The sequence below is a fragment of the Tripterygium wilfordii genome, chromosome 14 (genome assembly GCF_013401445.1).
Source record: "Tripterygium wilfordii isolate XIE 37 chromosome 14, ASM1340144v1, whole genome shotgun sequence".
Classification (NCBI taxonomy): domain Eukaryota; kingdom Viridiplantae; phylum Streptophyta; class Magnoliopsida; order Celastrales; family Celastraceae; genus Tripterygium; species Tripterygium wilfordii.
Window position 1 is genome coordinate 12,211,468 of NC_052245.1, and position 18,653 is coordinate 12,230,120.

Consider the following 18,653-nt stretch of genomic DNA (forward strand, 5'->3'; position numbering starts at 1 on the left):
ATTGTTTGGGTATTGTAGTGGGCCTAACTTAGGTTGAGAAATGGCGTTCAAGAAAGCCCACGATTTAGCAAAAAAAAACACCCTCAACTACCCTAGGCTTAAGTCGGAGAGAAATCATCTTACCAGAGCCATTATTGTCTCATAAATAAACAGTACAACGATTTGCTCAAAGGAAGGAGGGAAGGAAACCATGTCCAGTCAGACGATCGGTAGCGGGATTAGCTTCTCCGTGGTCCAATATTGTCTTTTGCCATCTGCAAAATTCAAACATTTGAGAGGAAAAACATTATGCCTTGGAAGAGTTCAATTTCTTCCTTCAACTCCACACCATCACCATAGACATAACAAGTTCAACCATAGACAAGGCAATCTATCCAATCAGAGAAAGGTCTTATACAAATGTAGACCATAACAGCCAGGCCAGGCAAATAAATCTAGGCCCGAATCAGTTTAATGGCCAAGACTGGCGCCTAGCCAGTAAATTCAAACCAACTCGAAAAAGTTGCAGACAAGGCTAATCCCAGTGAACTTTCATCCATTTCACTAAGGCTCCAGCCCAACGGTCAATTTGTGATTTTAAGGGTACCGAAGTAGCCACAAACTTTGAAAACAAGAATGTGAAGACATACAAAACATAAAAGTTACCACTTAAGAGAGGAAGATAAAAGAAAAGTTATAAATTGTAAAATGCTTTAGATCCCATATATACACATTAATACACCAGCAAAAATCACACACTAAAGTTTTCATGCAGCATTAAAAATCAACATGCTGTCACAATATAAGCATTAGCCGGGATACTACCTCTACTAAAAGCTGCACAAACACCAGAATGTGCAAGAGTAAAGACAATATCACGGGTGGTGACAATCTCAATAACTTCCATTCGCTTCACCAGAAAGGAGAGTACCACTGAAGAATGCCCCTTGGCGTCATGAGTGTCATGTCATATTCAACCTAAAACAAAAAGAAATACATTAGGCATGGCAATCGGCACAGCAAAATATAATTCTATGTTAGAGCTCATGCATATGCCCATGGAATATAAGAAAGAGGTATAGACTATTAGACTATAAAGAACTTAGCTCAATAATGATAAATTATACAACTGAAAAATTGAGTTGCTCTCCCACTGTCTCGATGATTCACTCCGGAAACTCAAAACTCCAAGCCAAATATTCTCAACATACAAAAACCTTATTTGTGAAGATTGAAGAACGATATTCAAAAATACTATTTCTCCAATCATCCTAAGCTAAAAGTATTCAAATTTGTTACAAATAATCACTCAAAAAGCTAGAAACAGACAGAATTTCTAAAGAAAAGAAGAGAATGCCAAAGAAAAAGGATAACAAAATTAGGGGGAAAATATTGGATACCGTCAAGCGCTTGTTGCGGCATCGCTCCTGGGCATTGCTGACAGTAAAAGCTCAATCTCTTTTTGAGGAAATCTCGCGCTTCTGCATCAATAGCCATCAGAAATCTCCCCGAACTGCACTTAGAATTTTTATGGAAATTTTACCATCAGAATCACAATCACAAAAAGCATAAGCATATATTGAAGGACAAGATGTCCAAACAACACCATTATACTTGCGATATTCAGTTGACAGAGCTATAACTAGTCGAAGAGCAACATCATATTCAAAAAAAGCATTTGGCCACTGGGCTGGTACTACAACTCCATACTCTCGTTTCCTGTTTCATCCAAACAAAGGTCCTTAAAATTATAATACATGAAAAACAACACTCCAACCTAATTAACCAATTTGCCAAATGTTTCGAGAAAATGATTCAGGGCCATAGCAACTACATAAACCGTTCTCAACCATGTTTATAATATTTCTAAAAGCCAGGGTAATGGAAAATTGATGCTCTCAGCATGACTTGAGACTCCACATTAGGCCTAATGGAATGACATGCACAAACAAACACAAGCAGTGTTAAACTCCAGCGTCATGACATGTAAGGAGAATTTTAACAAAATAAAAACAGAATAAGGAAAAATAAGAGATGAATCTCGTAACTATCCATTTTAACATATTCATTTCAAATACAAGCTTGACAGATTTTTCCACTTAATAGCAGATTGTCTTTCTTCTGAACACTAAAAGAGAAAGGGAGCCTGGAACGGCAGCCGGGGATGTGACAAACATTTCTCTGCCCATCAAGAGTTTTGAGCACAAAATTATATACAATCATAAGAGTGTCATTTTACAGAATATTTAGTGAACACAAATAGTGAGTACCAAAAAACCATAACCATAACAAGAAGCTCTTCATCATCCTTTCACATGAAAGTACATCGTCACAATGAAGGAAGCAATTAGCAAGCAATACAAAAAAGTCTAACTAAAACGAATAAAATTAGCTCATTTTCAATTCTTCAAAATTTAAAGGAATCAAAGCATAAGAGTCTTCATACCTGAGGCGCAGTGAAAGCAACCATCATTGTCGTGTGGAAAGGAATACATATTTGAATGCAAATGGCAACTTGGTAGTCTCCGTCTTCTCCATGAAATGAAGAAATAATGTATAAATGAAGCACAGGCAATTAGGCACCTTACTCAAGCATACATCATCAGTTTTATTTTTTGCTGTAGTACTTTCCAAGTAGGAACTGTTACAGCAATAGGAATTAGGAATCTCAAACATTTCTCAAAAAAGTTACTAATGTTTGCCCTTGATATGCTGAAAATATCGACAAAAGGATGTGATGCAGGTAACAATGTCAAATAAGATCCACCAAATTGAAACAGAGATGCGAAGAATTTAAATTTTCTTCAATGATAGCCAACATGAATATGACAATATATCCTATAATCAACTACAAAAAACTACGAATATTGAACCTTTGCAAAGCCATAAGATGACATATCTGAAAAGAATAACTGTAAGAAGTAGTGTTCATCATAGATGAATAAAAGAACTCCAAAGGAAGTAAGGAGACTTACACCCATTCTTTTGCCCTTTCCTACAGCCAAGAGAATAACAGAAACACTCTTCTCCAATGAACCAAAACTTTAACGGATAACCCAATGAACTGAGAGATGAGGAACCGCATTCACTCGTAAAGAAACCCCATTCATATTACCAGAATCATTCTCATTTACAAAAATCCAAACAGAGAGAGACCCAAATCAATCATGAGAATAAGATTATCGCAAGATGTGTTGATTATTCTGGCAGGACGATGAAAGAATCCAACACAATAGCATAAACTACCCCAATAGGATACATCTAATTGAGCAAGCTCAGTATGTACAAAAGTTCTGCCCAACGAAACATGTCTAGACAAACAAGAACCTCTTTTGTTGCATAATGTTCCAAACTTCCATAAATGTATCATGATCATGTTTAAACTTATGCACTCAAAGGGCAACAACCCTTTGCCAATTTCATAAGATATTCCTTTCAAATTCATAACTATGATTGATACGACCAAATTGAGAATCATTATGCAATAGAGAGGCTAGTGTTTGTACAAACATATGTCATTGAGCAATTAAAAATCATCCCCACATGAACCAGATTTTTGTGAACTGGTTCTTAATTCAAATTACAGACACAATATTTTCCGGCTAAAACACAACATTAAGCATTAAGTTATTCACAGGAACCCACAAAAAACGCATAAAAATACACTTGCACGACCAAGAATTGTACCGAGTACACCGTCGAAGAATCCCACATGTAACCAACGAACAAATGTCAAATTTGCGCATAGCAAAGAGAACATGTACAAAAGTTCCGCCCGACGACACATGCCTAGACAAACAAAAGCCTTTTTCATTGCATAAGTTCAAAACTTCCATAAATTTACTGGGGTCATGCTTAACTTATGTACCGAAAGGGCAACAACCCATTGCCAGTTTCATAAGATATTCCTTTCAAATTCATAGTTATACTTGATGGTAATTTGATAAGACCAAATTGAATATCATTATGCAATTTAGAGGCTAGAGTTTTTCCAAACATATGTCATCGAGTAAATCAAAATCATCCCCCACATGAACCATATTTTTCAGAACTAGTTCTTAAATCAAATTACGGACACCAGAATTTCTGCCTCCAGCACAGTATCAAGCTAAAAAAGCCCCACTCGATTTGCCGTGACTGGGATTTACTAATTTCCTGTCAGATAATATATGCGAGGGCAGGGACCCATAATCGAACGCAAGGAAGAAAGGGAACCGTTACCCAATACGGGAATGGGGGGAATGGGGATAGACTGATCAAGGCTGCGAATCCTTAGATTGCTAGACTGACAGATAGAACGAAGAGAGTGCTGGACTTACATACGTTTATGATTTTCTTTCCAGAGATTATTCGTTAATGGTGACGAAGCGTCCTTCCTGCCATTACGAATGTCTGACATTCATTCCTCTTACCAGCACTAGAAGAAGAGACAAGGAAAGCGAGGGTCCCCTTCCAGTTCGAACAGTTTCGTCGGAGACGGTGAAAACGGGAACTCACTAGCTAGTGGTTCCGGAGATCTCGTTCTCTACCTCGCTGAAATTCGAAGATTCAAGAGAAGATGTAATGAATACCCATTCCACAGAGGTGACCGCCTCAAGAAAGAAAAAAAAGAAGAGAAAATTAGGAATACTGCCTGGCGCTGCAACTGCAACTGCAACTGCAACGTCCCTTTTTTTATTTTTAAAAAGCAATAAATAAAACCTTCCCCTTTTATATATTTTTTAACGTGTTACCGCGTAAGACACGTGTGAGTCGTAGCACTCATACAACGGTCATCTAATTTTCTTACAACTGTCATTAAATTTTAAATTTTGAATTTTTGGAAATTAAAAAGGTAAATCACTCTTTTTATTTAGAATATCAGAGCTAGAAGAAAACTAAAATTTCAAATTAAAATTCTCAAAACGACAAACAAAAGTGAAGAATAGATCTCCAGTTGGTAGGGATTTCATTGAATGGTGCAATTCATCCCCAGCAATAAAATGGATTTGGGTGAGACCCAATTAAAGTCAATTCAAACTCAATTTATCATAAGGTGATAAACTCCTATGCGTACGGGTATAACTGTTCGAGTTTACACTTATATCGGATGTTCAAAAGAATAAACTTTTACGATGTTATCCTCGGTTTAAAAAAATTTCAAACTCAACTAGATTGATAAACAGATAAGATAAGGTTTTGCATTGAGCATTTCAATTTTTTATACTGTGCAAAGAATTGTGAAGTTGGCAATAAATGCTTCTTGTTGTTTTCTTTTGATTAGTAACATATATATATATATATATATATATATATATATCATTCTTGAAAAAGAGGTCTGTAATCTTGAAGGTAAATTTTCTCTTTATTAGACCTCTTATCAGTTCTTGATAAGCTGTATGAGTACAGATTAAGCTTACAATGCAACTCTCTAACTCTCTGAAAAGTAACACAATAATGAATGGACCTCCTCCCACAAGCCATTCTATCTATCTCAATGGCTTCTCTTCTCTGCAATGTAGTCCGGGTTCATTCCACATAATGCTTCTAGCGGAGCGTGGAAGATCCCGCGAAGATAACAGAGAAGATGCCTGCTTCTCTGTTGCCTCCAAATAGAGACTGTGCATGACTTTAGTCATATCACTACCATTGCAGTCATTGTAGCTGTGTGCTTCCTTTTGAATTGACGCAAGCCTGGATTTCTTCAAGAGTCTTCCCCTTGGTTTCCGGGACAAATTTCGCCACGAATAGTATGGTTAAGATGGAGAAACCCGAGTATACGAAGAATGTACCTGCAAACATTTGAACAAGAAGTCGTGAACAAAGTCAGTCAGTTGCAAAACAATGTCTGGTAGCAATTTTTTTTCCCTTCTTTATTTGTTTACCAGAGGAACTCCAGGTCATGAGGAAGTTGAAAGTGTAGGAAACAGCCCAAGCACCCGACCAGTTGACCAGTACAACCAAACTTCCACCAACACCCTTTATGTTAATCGGAAAGATCTGCCAGGAAACACAGTTTTGAGTTGTTTAAGATCAAACCCTTTTTCTGATGACAACAGTTTCTACCAAAAAAGACTTTGATATGAGGATTTGAATTAACAGATTTTTGAAGTTACCTCGGACATTATTACCCAAGGAACTGCTCCCATACCGATTGAATAGGCAGCGACGTAAATCTTATTTCACAGAAGAACAAGAAAAAAAATCAGAATCCTATTTGTGGAAATGAGACTTGCAGGAATTTTTGTAAAAAATTGCAGTTGGGAGTGTTTTTTACCAGTACTCCTCCGGCTGCTAACAACGGTGCCCACTCAGGAAACAAGTCATGCCCCTACAACACAAAGTTCATAAGAGAACCAGTTTTAGACATTGAAACTGAAAGCACCAGACAAAATATGAATTGGGTTCATAACAGTTCTGATAGGCATACCTTAAGAAAGAAAGAAAATTCTGTGAAGAAACAGCCGAAAAACGTCCCGGTTGCAGAAACCTTGACATCCAAAACAATATTTACTGCTCATCAGAATCCTAATACTCAAAAGTGATAGATCTTGAAGACATAGTGGAACTACTGGTTACCATAATAAGTGGTCTTCTTCCTGATTTATCCATTAAAATTGCTCCAACTACGGTTATAGGAACCTGAACACAAGCATAAGCTATGGTTCCAATTTTTGCAGAAGAAAGTCCTGCAATTTAAAAGAGAGGGTTCAAGTTTCAACAGGAAGTAGCGGCAGGCAATTACAAACATAACGAGCAAGAGCCTGATTTACCAGCTGATTCAAAAGTCTGACTTGCGTAGAATCCGATTCCATTAATTCCTCCGAATTGTTGGAATATCATCAATGCCACACCAATCTAAAATTTGAAACATATTACACAAATCATAAACAATTGAAAATTTATGCAGACAAAACGTCTGAAACATGAAAAGGTAGATTTGCGAGCATAAGACAGCAACTCACGATTACAGAATGAATGTAGTTGCTTTGAAACAAATCCAGGAGTTTAGATTTGGGAAGAGTTTCAAGATTCTTAATGTAGACCTATAAGAGAACAAAAACATACAGATTAACACCGGATGTTTTATGAATATTAGCAGGTGATTAAGAGGTGTTCTGGTGGTACTTGAATAATAGCAGCTTCATGTGCAATATCAGCATCCTTGCCGCGGAGTCTACGTAACGCAGGTTGAAACTCCTTGTCACGGCCAACTTTTGCCTGAAACCATCAATTCCACGGTCTTATTGTCGATTCAACTTCTTCTTATTTCTTTTTTTTTCTTCTTTTCATTGGAAAAGTAAGAGTCAAAAAGCTACATTTTCGTGTTGAATGCTTACCAGCCATCTTGGTGACTCGGGAATAAAGCAGAGACCAACAAGCAGGAAAATGCATGGAACAAGCCCTATACATCAAAACACCAAATCCTACAGTCATTTTGTCCACAAGTGTACTCAGAGGAACTTATGTTCTCTCTCAGACCCATAATCAAACACATCGAAGGCATCAAAATCTGACCACCCATTCTACAGATTCGGAATTTACCAGCTAAAGCCAGTGATCTCCAAGATATGACTGACCCAACTAAGAATGCAACAGAAGACCCAGTAACAATCAAGAGCTGTAGAACAAGAACACACAACAGAAGAAGCTAAGCAAACATTTACTTTCCAAATTGTTCTTGTAATGCATAAAACTCAGTCTTTTTCTTTCTCATACCTGATTTAATGTCGTTAGCCCTCCTCGGAGATTCTTTGGAGCTATTTCTGCTATGAATATCGGTACCTTTGAACAAATTATGCATAAAAGATTTCAAAAAGGTGACATTCAGATTGAATGATTGGAACTACTATGGATTCATGGGTATAAGTAAATACCACATAAGAGAAAACTCCAATCCCATATCCAGTGAAAACCCTTCCCACGTCAAGTGAATAAGCTCCCTGCATTGTAAACATCTTCAGTAAATTCTATTGTTAATATTTCAAGATTTTGAAGTGCTGAGGTTGTGAATAAAAGTACCTTTGAGAAATAAACAGCTAGCCATCCAATAATGCAGAAAACTGCAGACATTCTCATGGCCTGTTTGCAAAGAATCCATATTCATTTTTTTTTTTTTTACTTCACAAATTGCATATATGGTTAGGCTAGTTTGAATTAAAATTTGAACATATATACCCCTTTTCGACCTAGAAAATCTGCGATCCGGCCGCTTGTAATAGCTCCAAACATTCCACCAATTGTTAATACAGAGCCAAACATTGAATACTGCCATTTGAAAGAAAATCAGCTGTAATTCTTACACAGACAAAAACAGATAACAATGGTCGGAATTCAAAATGGAATTTTACCTCAGCTAGAGAGAGCTTAAGATCTTCCCTGATTGCAGATTGAGTGGGTGCTGAATAGCCCACCTGCCAAAAGAATTCACTTGAGATAAACAAACCCTTTTTTCTTATACTTTTTTCCAATAAGGTTTTTTGGGTTCCTAACATAAGAAAAAAAAAACTAAGTAACCAAGGACTTCTCTTGAAAAGAAAACCATGGCACACTGACCCAATAAGAAAACCATTTGTGGGAACAGAATTTTTTGGATTGAGAAGATGAAGAAGAAGTACTTACACATGAACCAAACTCAAAAGAACCACAAACGGCAACAAAGGTGCTAAGCAGAACCATAGCCATGGATCCACCATCACCGTTATCTGCCTCATCATCTTCATCTTCATAGGCAACTACTTTCTTTTGCACAACCAGTGGCTTCTCCAAGTCTTCAAGACCATTAATTTCACCATTTTCAATATCTTTGTGTTGCCCCCCTGCCATCTCTCTCTCTTTCTTAAACGCTAATGTAGAACAGAGAGATGACAGGGTAATGCAAATAAATAGAAAGTGAAGGACTTGCTTGGATGTGAAGGAAAAATTTGTGTGTTAAGAGGGTATATATAACTTTGGCGATTTTAGAGTTGATTTAACTGTACAGTAAGTATATTGGACTGGAGAATTCCCGATTATCAAAAAAAAACATATGTATGCAAAGGTGAGTGATGCAATCAAGTAGATATTTTTCTTATATATATATATAAGTAAATCTATTAGTTGGAACTTGGAAACCAAAAGAAGCAAATAAACAGCATTGGAAATGTGTACATGTGAGGATTAAGCTGTCACTGACGTGGGTGATTGTAAAAGCTATGTATCAATTGGAGTCTCAGTTCATATTTTACAAAAAAAAACACACAGAGGGTTGGAATCTGGAAGGAAATATCTTGAAAACAATCTATATATGTGATTTTCTGTCTTTATAAATTGGCTTTGCTTGCGTGGATCTTACAAGGATTAGGAAGATAGTCAAAAACTAATCATGTCCTTATTAGACATTGATTTGCTGGTCTGGTCTGGTCTGGTCTTCCCAAATTGTCATAATGTATATATAGTTATATACAATACAGCTATATGATTTATTATACATACACTACACCAGATTTCTTTTTTTTTTCTTTTTCTTTTTCTTTTTCTTGATATTTGCATTTTAAGGAAACTATTAGTTTTAAGCATGAGACAATTAGTCGTGAGGTCAAACTGTATAGATTCGAAAGTTCATGAATTCAATTCTCATTGAGAGCAACACGTTTATGACTGTGTACGTTGGGTTTTGGCTCCACTTACCATGTTGTTAAGTGGAAAATTGATGTGCTCTGAGTCAAAAATCTTATTCTATTTACTTGTCTGGACCCTAACCCGGATTTGATCATTGTCCGATTTACTTGTTTGGATTTAAACCATTCCATATTTGGTCAATTAAGTACGTTCGAAATCCAATCCGGATTAAGGTCCAGATATGTAAATATTTCGTAAACACGTTATGTTGTTTGACCAAAACCGACCCGGGACCGATTTTTTTTTTCCACTCCTAATTTAAGCTAATAAATTAAGAAAAATAACTAGTACATGTACATGAGTCACCAACAATAATTACCAACATTATCACGAGATTGAAACACAGATGATAATAATAATAATAATAATAATAATACTAGATGTGAAGAAATATACCAAGTTGATTACGACAATTTGATAAAATTTATGATGAGGAGGCTGAGTCAGAACCAACGCAAAGGGGCTATGCTCCACAAGAGAGTTTAGGCTGAATTTGGAGAATTCCAAAATTAAATTAAAACTCTCTGCAAAGCATAGCCTAAAATTAGTTACCTATACATTTCCCCAAACTATAATATTGGGTTGAAACTGGTCCAGATTAGAGTTTCTTCCATAAGCCAAATGCAGAAATTGTATAGATAAACATTAGCAGAAATACACAGGAGAGTACAAAACCATTCCAGTAATGGCACCACAAGAATCTTCAATTATTTCATCAATACATGACAACAGAACCAGAGGACATAAGAAAGATTGTATAGAATTTCAGGAAAGGGAACAGCAGCACCAGCGAAGATTATGCAAAAGCTTGCCTACAAAGAATTTTCATTTCAATTTAGAAACAGACATCTTCCCGATCTTTCTAAAATACAGTTATTCCTATACTGAAACTCTAATTTACAAAGGCAGCCTAATGCAAGGTGGACAACGAATGCTTGGAAGTCAGAAAACAAGTCCCCCCCAACTCAATGAGCTGCATTCATGACATGTGCCAAAAATTAGGAACTCTGTATTTGCTCTGATAAACAGATTTGTACAGAGCAAAAGTTTGATAAGGTATCTATATGTTCTCAAACAAACATCTGCGTATAGATACCGCAAACCTGCTAACCTTTTCTGGGTGAAAGATGACTGCACATAACCCACAACAAACAGCAGCAGTAGCAATTATAAAAATAGCAGAACGGGATCCTAAAACTGGGCTTCGGAAAACACCGCTGTATGATCTGCTCAGCCATTTCTTTTTAAGCTTCATGCTCATAACATCACGCGTAAGAAATGGTAAAGCTTCTTCATTCTTATTGGTAGAAGATGATTTCGTTGTCACTCCCAAATTACAAGTTGATTGTACCTCTAAATCCTGCAAATAAACAAATAAAAATCAGATCAATAATTAGAGGATTAAATAAAAGCTCATGGATCAAACTGCAAGTGGATCTCTCAATTTTGCAGATATCTTGAAATCATATAAAAAAGTGATCAACATTTAAAGGCACGCACATGGCAATTCTATCGGGAAGTTCAGACAAATATCTGAAAGAAGCTACATGAGAAAGTACAGATCTCCTAGACAAGGACAGATCAGAGGAAACTCTCCATGTAATTAAGAAAAGGCAACAATATAAAATTATTCTCTACCCTCCAAAATGTGTTACATAAGAACAATACAGTATCAATATGAATGAGGTGAAGGACTCAGTTCAAACATCGACATGTATCCCAGTTCACTCCATGCAAAACACTAGCTATCACTTTTTAAAACTTTCATATGAGGACAATAGATCCACAATAACCAGAAAATTGCTTTAAAAGAAGATGATTTGCACTAGCTATCACTTTTTAAAACTTTCATATGAGGACAATAGATCCACAATAACCAGAAAATTGCTTTAAAAGAAGATGACGGCTGTTATTAGTATCCTTTAAATTAATGATCTTATTGATTAAGTAGTAAAGGTAATTTAAGCAAATGCAATTCTGATGATACCACTAGCTGCAGCAGGAGTTAGGGGCTGAGTTAAGCAGATGTAACATCAATAAAGCCTTGATATGCTTCATAAAAATAAAAATAAAAACTTCAACACACTGAATGCAGTCACCTGGTTGGTGGTTGGAACAATGGAGACCGAATCACTTTGCAAACAGCTTCCTGAAATACAATCCAGCTTTGTCACAGCTTGTTCTGATCGCAAAACTAAACCATCACTTCCGCAAATATTTTGACAAAGAAGATCACTCGCATAGTCCATATGCTTCTGTAATAGCATCATATCAGCACCAATAGTGCCATTAAAGGAGCCGCTAATCTTCCTGTCATTCACAGCTATCTTTAAATTTTGTAAAACTTTAGCCAAAATTATGGTTGATTCATTGCATATAAGGAAGTCCAATAAACGATTAAGCCTCTGAATCTGTGAGGTAGTGCTCTGTTGAAGATATTCTGATGCAGGCTCTTTCAGTAACCACGCTATATCTAAAACAATTTCAGAAAACGTGTTTTGTCTTTCAGCAGAAACCTCGCAATTGTCCCATACCGAAACACCAGAAGAACAGTGAGACCGTTCTGAAAAGAACGATTCATCAAATCTTTGCTCGATGGTCTTCAATTCAAGACAAGTTTCTTTGTCCCCGATAAGTAGAGGAATAAAGTTCGACAACCCAGACTCATTTTCGACCTAGAGAAACATTAATCAGCAATCAAAATCCTTTCCTCCACATCATCTAAGTCCATAATTACATATTCTAGAAGCAAAAAGCAGGCTAGCTCACAGCAGCAATTGCCTAGGGATAGAACAGTACTGAAACCGTGGCACACAATCAAGGGTATAAATGTATAATATAACTAGAAGGCATACGCACAGGATGCATGGAAATAATTTGACAGAACAGCATTCAATGAGTGGGCAAAAACAGTATGGTCAGTTGTACCACATTAAAAAGCTCACAAATATATAAAAGTAAAAAATCAATCATGATAATATTGCTGCCAACAATTCAAGAAGAAAATATCAAATAAGCCTTAAAATAAATACAAACCAACAATAACCACCCAAAAACCTCAAAACATATTTATTCAGAATATAGAAACATCTGCAATGACCTAGAAATAATTGCTGTCTAAATGATTATCTGGGAGTGAAAAGAAAATTTGTGGAGAAATGTAACGACTACCTGCAAGAAACACTAATTTGCTCTCACCAATATGGGGTTGATTAAAAAAATAAAGGAGTCAGGCACATATTTGCAAGATAGGTAAGTAGCATCAATGCGTAATCTTCAAGGCGTGAGAAAAGTCCATGAAATAACAATTAATAAAGAATGAGCGCAAAATGTGAGAGATGAAAACCTAGTATAGTGAAGCACCAATTCGGTTTTGTATTCACATCCATAACATTCCCGGCCCATTCGTTCAAGAAAGGTGCAAATCTTAAGTTCTTAACTTCAAGTACAATTTATAAAACAAGGACTTCCATTTACACCAATTACCTCAATAAAAGCAGGACCAAAGTGATTTGGTTCAGTCAGACGTATATGTATCTTGCACAACTGGTGACCAAAATGACATGGTTTGTCCCCTTCACTCTGACCATGTGGAGATGCAACAGAATAATCATTTGGCAGGTAATTCCCAGCAAAAGATACTAGAAATCTGTCATCATGAACATCTTACATTACAAATTGCCTACTATTAATACTATTGCAGAATACATTTCATTACAAATCAAACATCAGCCTACGTGATATATCTCAAACTTGGAAATTGGATAACATACATAGAGGGAATAAGGAAACATATATTAAACATCTACAGTAGTCACAGTAAGATAATAAGATGAACTTGCATGATACAATGACATACGAAGTGGCCAACATCAACAAAGACCCAAAACCTTTGTCTGGTGAAATATATACATATTACTTACTGCCTTTTCACTCACAATATCAAACAAAAAGGAAAGACACCTTGCATAAAAAATCATTTTCAGTCTTCAATTTCAGATGAACATGCAATGCCAAAGCGAAGCCATCAAAGCGATCAAAAAAGTACTTAAGGAAACGATGAGAAAGAGGCCAAGATTACTCAGTACAAGAAATATAACTACGAATAAAGCACTTCAACATATCCCAAAAAAGTCAAAGATACAACTAAGTTCTAAATTTGGATACTCTAGGAAAGCATGAACACCATACCGAGATTTTGGTTCAAACAAATTACTTCCACAAGCTACAAACTCTATGGGCTTGCCAGCCTCAAAACATATTGGATGCACATGGTGAAGCCTTGGAGCACGCCCCTTTACATTGACTTTCATCACAGACGTTCCATCTAATCCTATCAAAAAGATACAAAAAAGATTCATTCAAACTACATCCTCTCTTTATTCCTCACTTTTGAATGATGATCACACTATGTCTAACAAACTTAGGAATCCAAAACTGGAAAAGAAAGAACACATAATGCATGCGAGTAAAAGAGAACCGCATATGATGAAACTTATTGAAACAACTTCAGGATATCTCCATTCTTAAAGATGCTGCACTAAAACAAGTTAGTATTTAAACAGATTAATATTATACGAAACTCTATACTGCTAAAATCCAGAAGAACTTATCCTTATTTTCATATACTTATAAATATGGTTTAAGAAACCCAACCTATCTGGTTGAACCAAAGAGTGTCTAGAAAAAGAAGATATCAATGAAACAACCAAAACGAGTAAATGAACAAATCCCCATCAATTAGTATGGAAACTAATCTACTAATGTGTCTGTCAACAAAAAAATAATTCTTCAACGAACAGCCACACAGTATATCCTTCTCAAAGCAGGATCAGAGACAAAAATACATCAAGAGTATGCACCAAAATATAGAAGCCATGTCGACGAAATAAAGCTCGCATAAGGCATATACATAAGTAGAGCATCGTCTATTGAGCTTACCTTTCATAACACGAAAAACCATGTTGTTTAAATGAACAATAATAAAGCCTTTCCCAGACAGCATCATTCCAGGTGCAACGAAGTCTCGAACATATGATATAGGATCTTCAAATAACTGGTTGTTGCAACAAAAAACCAACATAAATTTCCTAAGAATCAAAAGAGCATTGAAGAATCATAAAGTCAACAAAAATAACAGTAGTTATATTGTTGAAGGCAATAAACTATTTGCCAGTCAGTGATCTTATTGGATGGATCCTTTGGTGGAATGCTCTTCATTTTGACCAAAGAATCCATCCATTTATAACAACCAAGATAAGTGCTAAAAGTATACTATGTACTTGGTAATTCTGTTTCATAATTAACCCAACAAGACTATCTCTCACGTTCTGCTTTTCAATATCAGATATATGTTCATCAGTTCTACATCCTATCATTCAGACTAATGCATCACTGAATGGTGCAAGAGCCATGCAAAGCCAATGGCTACTTAGGTCATGCACTAAAGTACATGAATTTTGGGTTCGATAGGTCTCTCAACCTAGAAACTCAGTTTTTCAGGTTCTGCTTCAAATACTATCCCTGTTTTTAGTTTCTAGATGATATGAATTATGTTGCTCCCTTGGTGCATGTGTTTTTGATCCATCACCAAATCAAACCCTCACTTAAACTACATTGGCACAACGTATTTTGATTTGATCAACTACTAAGCCGTTTCTTTTGACAACTATTGATTTCATTCAACTTGAAAGAAACGATGGAAATTAAAATGAAAGACTAACAGCAAAATATCAGGACAGAGAATCTGTGGGAATCACTTAAAGACAACCCTTAGTAACGCTTACACATAGACAATTGTGTATGTCAGCCTGGGTGAGCATATTGTGTGACACACATACTACAGCAGCTTTACACGTATAACAGCTAGTGCCTTCCTAGTGACTGTGTCCACAGGAGTAAATTACCAAAGGGATCAAGTTCCACCCTTGAATACCAGCAATTTCTCCAATGCTTTAGGCTATGTCATTCACTTCAGAATTGGATCAATCATAAGTAGATCAATTGGTTAACCTTGATTGCAGGAAGTGAACCAGCCAGTCGATGCAATGCATACATGATACAACTAAATAAATTCCTATCAAAAGATGGTTTCAAGCCTGTGTATATTGCAGAGACAAAAATAAACAAAATAGCAGTGCACCAAAGACGAGGTTGTGTCAATCCAAATAAAGATGAAAGGTTGATGAATGTACTCAGCTAGAAATCATTGATGGCAACGTCTTTTGTCAACAGCATTACCTTAACCCACATATAGTTTGGCATTGCTACAAACACTGTCAAAATTGTACAACCAGGACGAATATATCCTTCCAACTCAACAGGCATATTGGCCAGCCACTGGAATATCTGTAAATTCAACCAGCCATGTGTCAATCAATTCTAAAATCTCTAACAATAAAAGGCTTTATTATCTTTGAAAGACTAAACTGTAACAATAATTCTTTAAAATACTTGATGCCGTAGCCTTCTAGGGAATTCTGCTGGATTCCAATCATAAAGCTTGAATGAGATCCGACCTGTTGGGCACTACACACATTAAAAGTCAGTACACGTCAATTATAGCTTCTTGCACAATTATAACTTGTTGCACAAACAAAAAACTGAAAAGCTATCCAATAAGCAGAAAAATTGGTCGTAACCCACCATAGATGAGTAAGCACTCTTAGTGTCATAATTTGAAGGGGAATGTGAGAACTTGGAATCATCTTTCCCTCCATCCATTTGGGCTTCACCAGAAACTACAGCAGACACACCACTATCACTATTCTTATGTTCCAGATTAGGGGTTGAGTGAAGGGAATACATGTGTCCATCTTCCGATTCGAAAAATGTCTCTTTCTCAGTAGCTTGGCTATTCATGCATGAAGTATCTGCATTAAAACAATTACATACACGAGAACATAAGAGTAACATTACTGCTCCTTCAAAGTAGACAATTTCCTTAGGAAAACTCAAAAGGCCACAATCTATGATTATTTTCCTGGGTTCAAATTTAGATACCTTTTTCTGGTTCGCCATCACCTTCAACATCATCAGTCTGCATTTCCCCGTGCAATTGCTTGTCAAATCTCGACTCACAAGGCTTTCTTCGCCGTCTATTGTTGTGGCGCTCTAATTTTCTTCGACAACTTCTTTTGCCTTCGTCAAAATCTGATAATAAATGAAACCTGAGATTCAGAGAATGACAGTTCAATTAGAATTAGGAATAATTGTAGCCTGAATTACAAACAGATGATAACCAAAATTTCCTGCTCATGACATACAATCTTCAATTTCGAGTTTCCATAATTCACAACATATGGAACACAAAAAAAAGGAAAAAAAATGGCTAAAAAATATATCATATACTTGGTAATTTAACTTATTCTAATACATTCCCATTTAGAACTTGCTCATTGTGCCACAGAACCCCTAGTTCCATTGAAACAAATTGCTAAAACAATGGCACTACGGGTGCAACACCCAATTAATAGTTACCGATACAGTGAACAGATACAATACAACAAACAAACCACTTACGCTACTGAAACATCCGACTAACTTCGACTTGACAGTTCCAGTTACAGTAAAGAACTACTTTCATCATTGAAAAATAACGAGCGGACAGAAACATGAGAACCTCAAATAAAACTGAATACAAGCTTACTTGCCACACTGTTGACAGTATCTTTTGGACTGTCCATCCAGCGAAACACAAGTCGCATTCGCGCACCGCAGACAAACCCTGTGCCTCCGATGATACCCCTTAAGCTCGCTGATATCCGCCTCGCACCCGGGGACCTGACACCGGGCCACATTGGGCTCGGTTCGGGTCATACGGGCCCGTTTCTTCCCTGTCGTACCCTTCTCCTCTTCCTCCTCCTGCAACATCGCGTCAATCTCAGGACAAGCGCACGGAACTCGCCCCGCCAAAAAATTGGGACATATCAACCTAGGGTCCCGCTTCCTAACCCGATCTTGGACCGGGTTCTCAACCGGAATCTGCGGCGGCATGGCCGGGTTCTCTAACGCATCGAACGTGATAGCGAGTTGATCGTCAACATTGAAGTCAAGCAGATCGTTCCAGTCCCAGAGAACCGAGGGGTCGTCGACCACCGAAGGATTTATCTCCATCTGGTGCAACTCGGGGTCTCGAAGGCCTTGTGGCAATTGAGACGTCGGTGGTTCCATTCCTATAGAGAGGTATCGGAGTGGTGGCGTAGAAGGAACGACAAAGTGAAGGCGGATCGGTTGCGGTTGGTGGGGGTTGGTGTTGTTTCGGTTGGGTGGTGACCAGAAGTCGTTCCGTGACAATGAGGTAATGTAATAGAAAATTTGTAAAATTACTAATTAGGACCTGAAAGTTTCCTTTCATCTAGGGGGTGGCAAGAAACAATCGATTCAGACAAAAATATTTACATCTCCGGATACTAATTCAGATTGAATTTCGGACCTATTTAATTGATCAAACCCGGATTGATATAAATCTGGACAAGTAAATTTGGAATAATCTAATCAGGATTATGATCCAAACAAGTAAATCAGATCTCAGACCTAATTTTAAATCGAACAAAAATGTTATGTTTGGATCCGAATTTCATATATAAAACTTAGTTCAAATTTGATTTAATCCAAATCGAACAAATTCGATCATCCAAACCGGACAAAATTTTGTCACCCCTACTTTCATCCGACTCCTAGTAATTACACACCTAATGAAGATAACCAACATGCCACCACTTCCAAATTTATTTCTTAAAAGTCCCTCCAAAAAAGACATACCCTTAAAACTTAAGTTAAGTTCTCAATAGACATCAAGTCAGATTAATCTTTTTGGTATTTTTTGTTTTTCCTTTTCTGACAAATATAAAACAATTCTAAAAAACATCAAGAGATAATGGTTATTTGGTTGGCCAGGACTTTGTTGCTCTTGAAAAAGTATCCAATGTAGTCACTGAAAGACTCAAGTGAAACAATAGGGGCTCTTCCAAATTGAACTCTCTCTTGGGCCTGGGCTTGGACCTTGGCCCTAAAGAGAAAAAAACCTTCATTAT

General features: G+C 36.8%; 2 protein-coding genes and 1 long non-coding RNA gene across 3 annotated transcripts; all 3 read right to left on the minus strand.

Moving 5' to 3' along the window:
- Positions 1–357: 357 nt before the first annotated feature.
- On the minus strand, positions 358–4,628 carry LOC120015027. Its single transcript, XR_005471663.1, has 2 exons — positions 1,380–4,628; positions 358–957 (listed from the first exon to the last, which is right to left on the minus strand). It is a non-coding gene; the product is annotated as an uncharacterized LOC120015027 (long non-coding RNA).
- Positions 4,629–5,304: 676 nt separating this feature from the next.
- On the minus strand, positions 5,305–8,862 carry LOC120015026 (sugar transporter ERD6-like 16). The gene is made up of 16 exons (XM_038867211.1): positions 8,581–8,862; positions 8,310–8,372; positions 8,137–8,226; positions 7,981–8,040; positions 7,836–7,901; positions 7,678–7,743; positions 7,504–7,579; positions 7,299–7,363; positions 7,087–7,179; positions 6,924–7,004; positions 6,732–6,816; positions 6,538–6,647; positions 6,236–6,448; positions 6,075–6,134; positions 5,844–5,958; positions 5,305–5,750 (listed from the first exon to the last, which is right to left on the minus strand). The coding sequence occupies exons 1-13, from the start codon at positions 8,782–8,784 to the stop codon at positions 6,365–6,367; spliced, it is 1,143 nt and encodes a 380-aa protein (XP_038723139.1). The 5' UTR covers positions 8,785–8,862; the 3' UTR covers positions 5,305–5,750; positions 5,844–5,958; positions 6,075–6,134; positions 6,236–6,364.
- Positions 8,863–10,300: 1,438 nt separating this feature from the next.
- LOC120014998 (squamosa promoter-binding-like protein 7) lies at positions 10,301–17,902 on the minus strand. The gene is made up of 10 exons (XM_038867162.1): positions 17,267–17,902; positions 16,621–16,787; positions 16,264–16,490; positions 16,072–16,146; positions 15,859–15,966; positions 14,560–14,674; positions 13,810–13,951; positions 13,105–13,267; positions 11,718–12,293; positions 10,301–10,978 (listed from the first exon to the last, which is right to left on the minus strand). Exons 1-10 carry the CDS (start codon positions 17,788–17,790, stop codon positions 10,679–10,681), a joined length of 2,397 nt encoding a protein of 798 aa, XP_038723090.1. The 5' UTR covers positions 17,791–17,902; the 3' UTR covers positions 10,301–10,678.
- Positions 17,903–18,653: the final 751 nt, after the last annotated feature.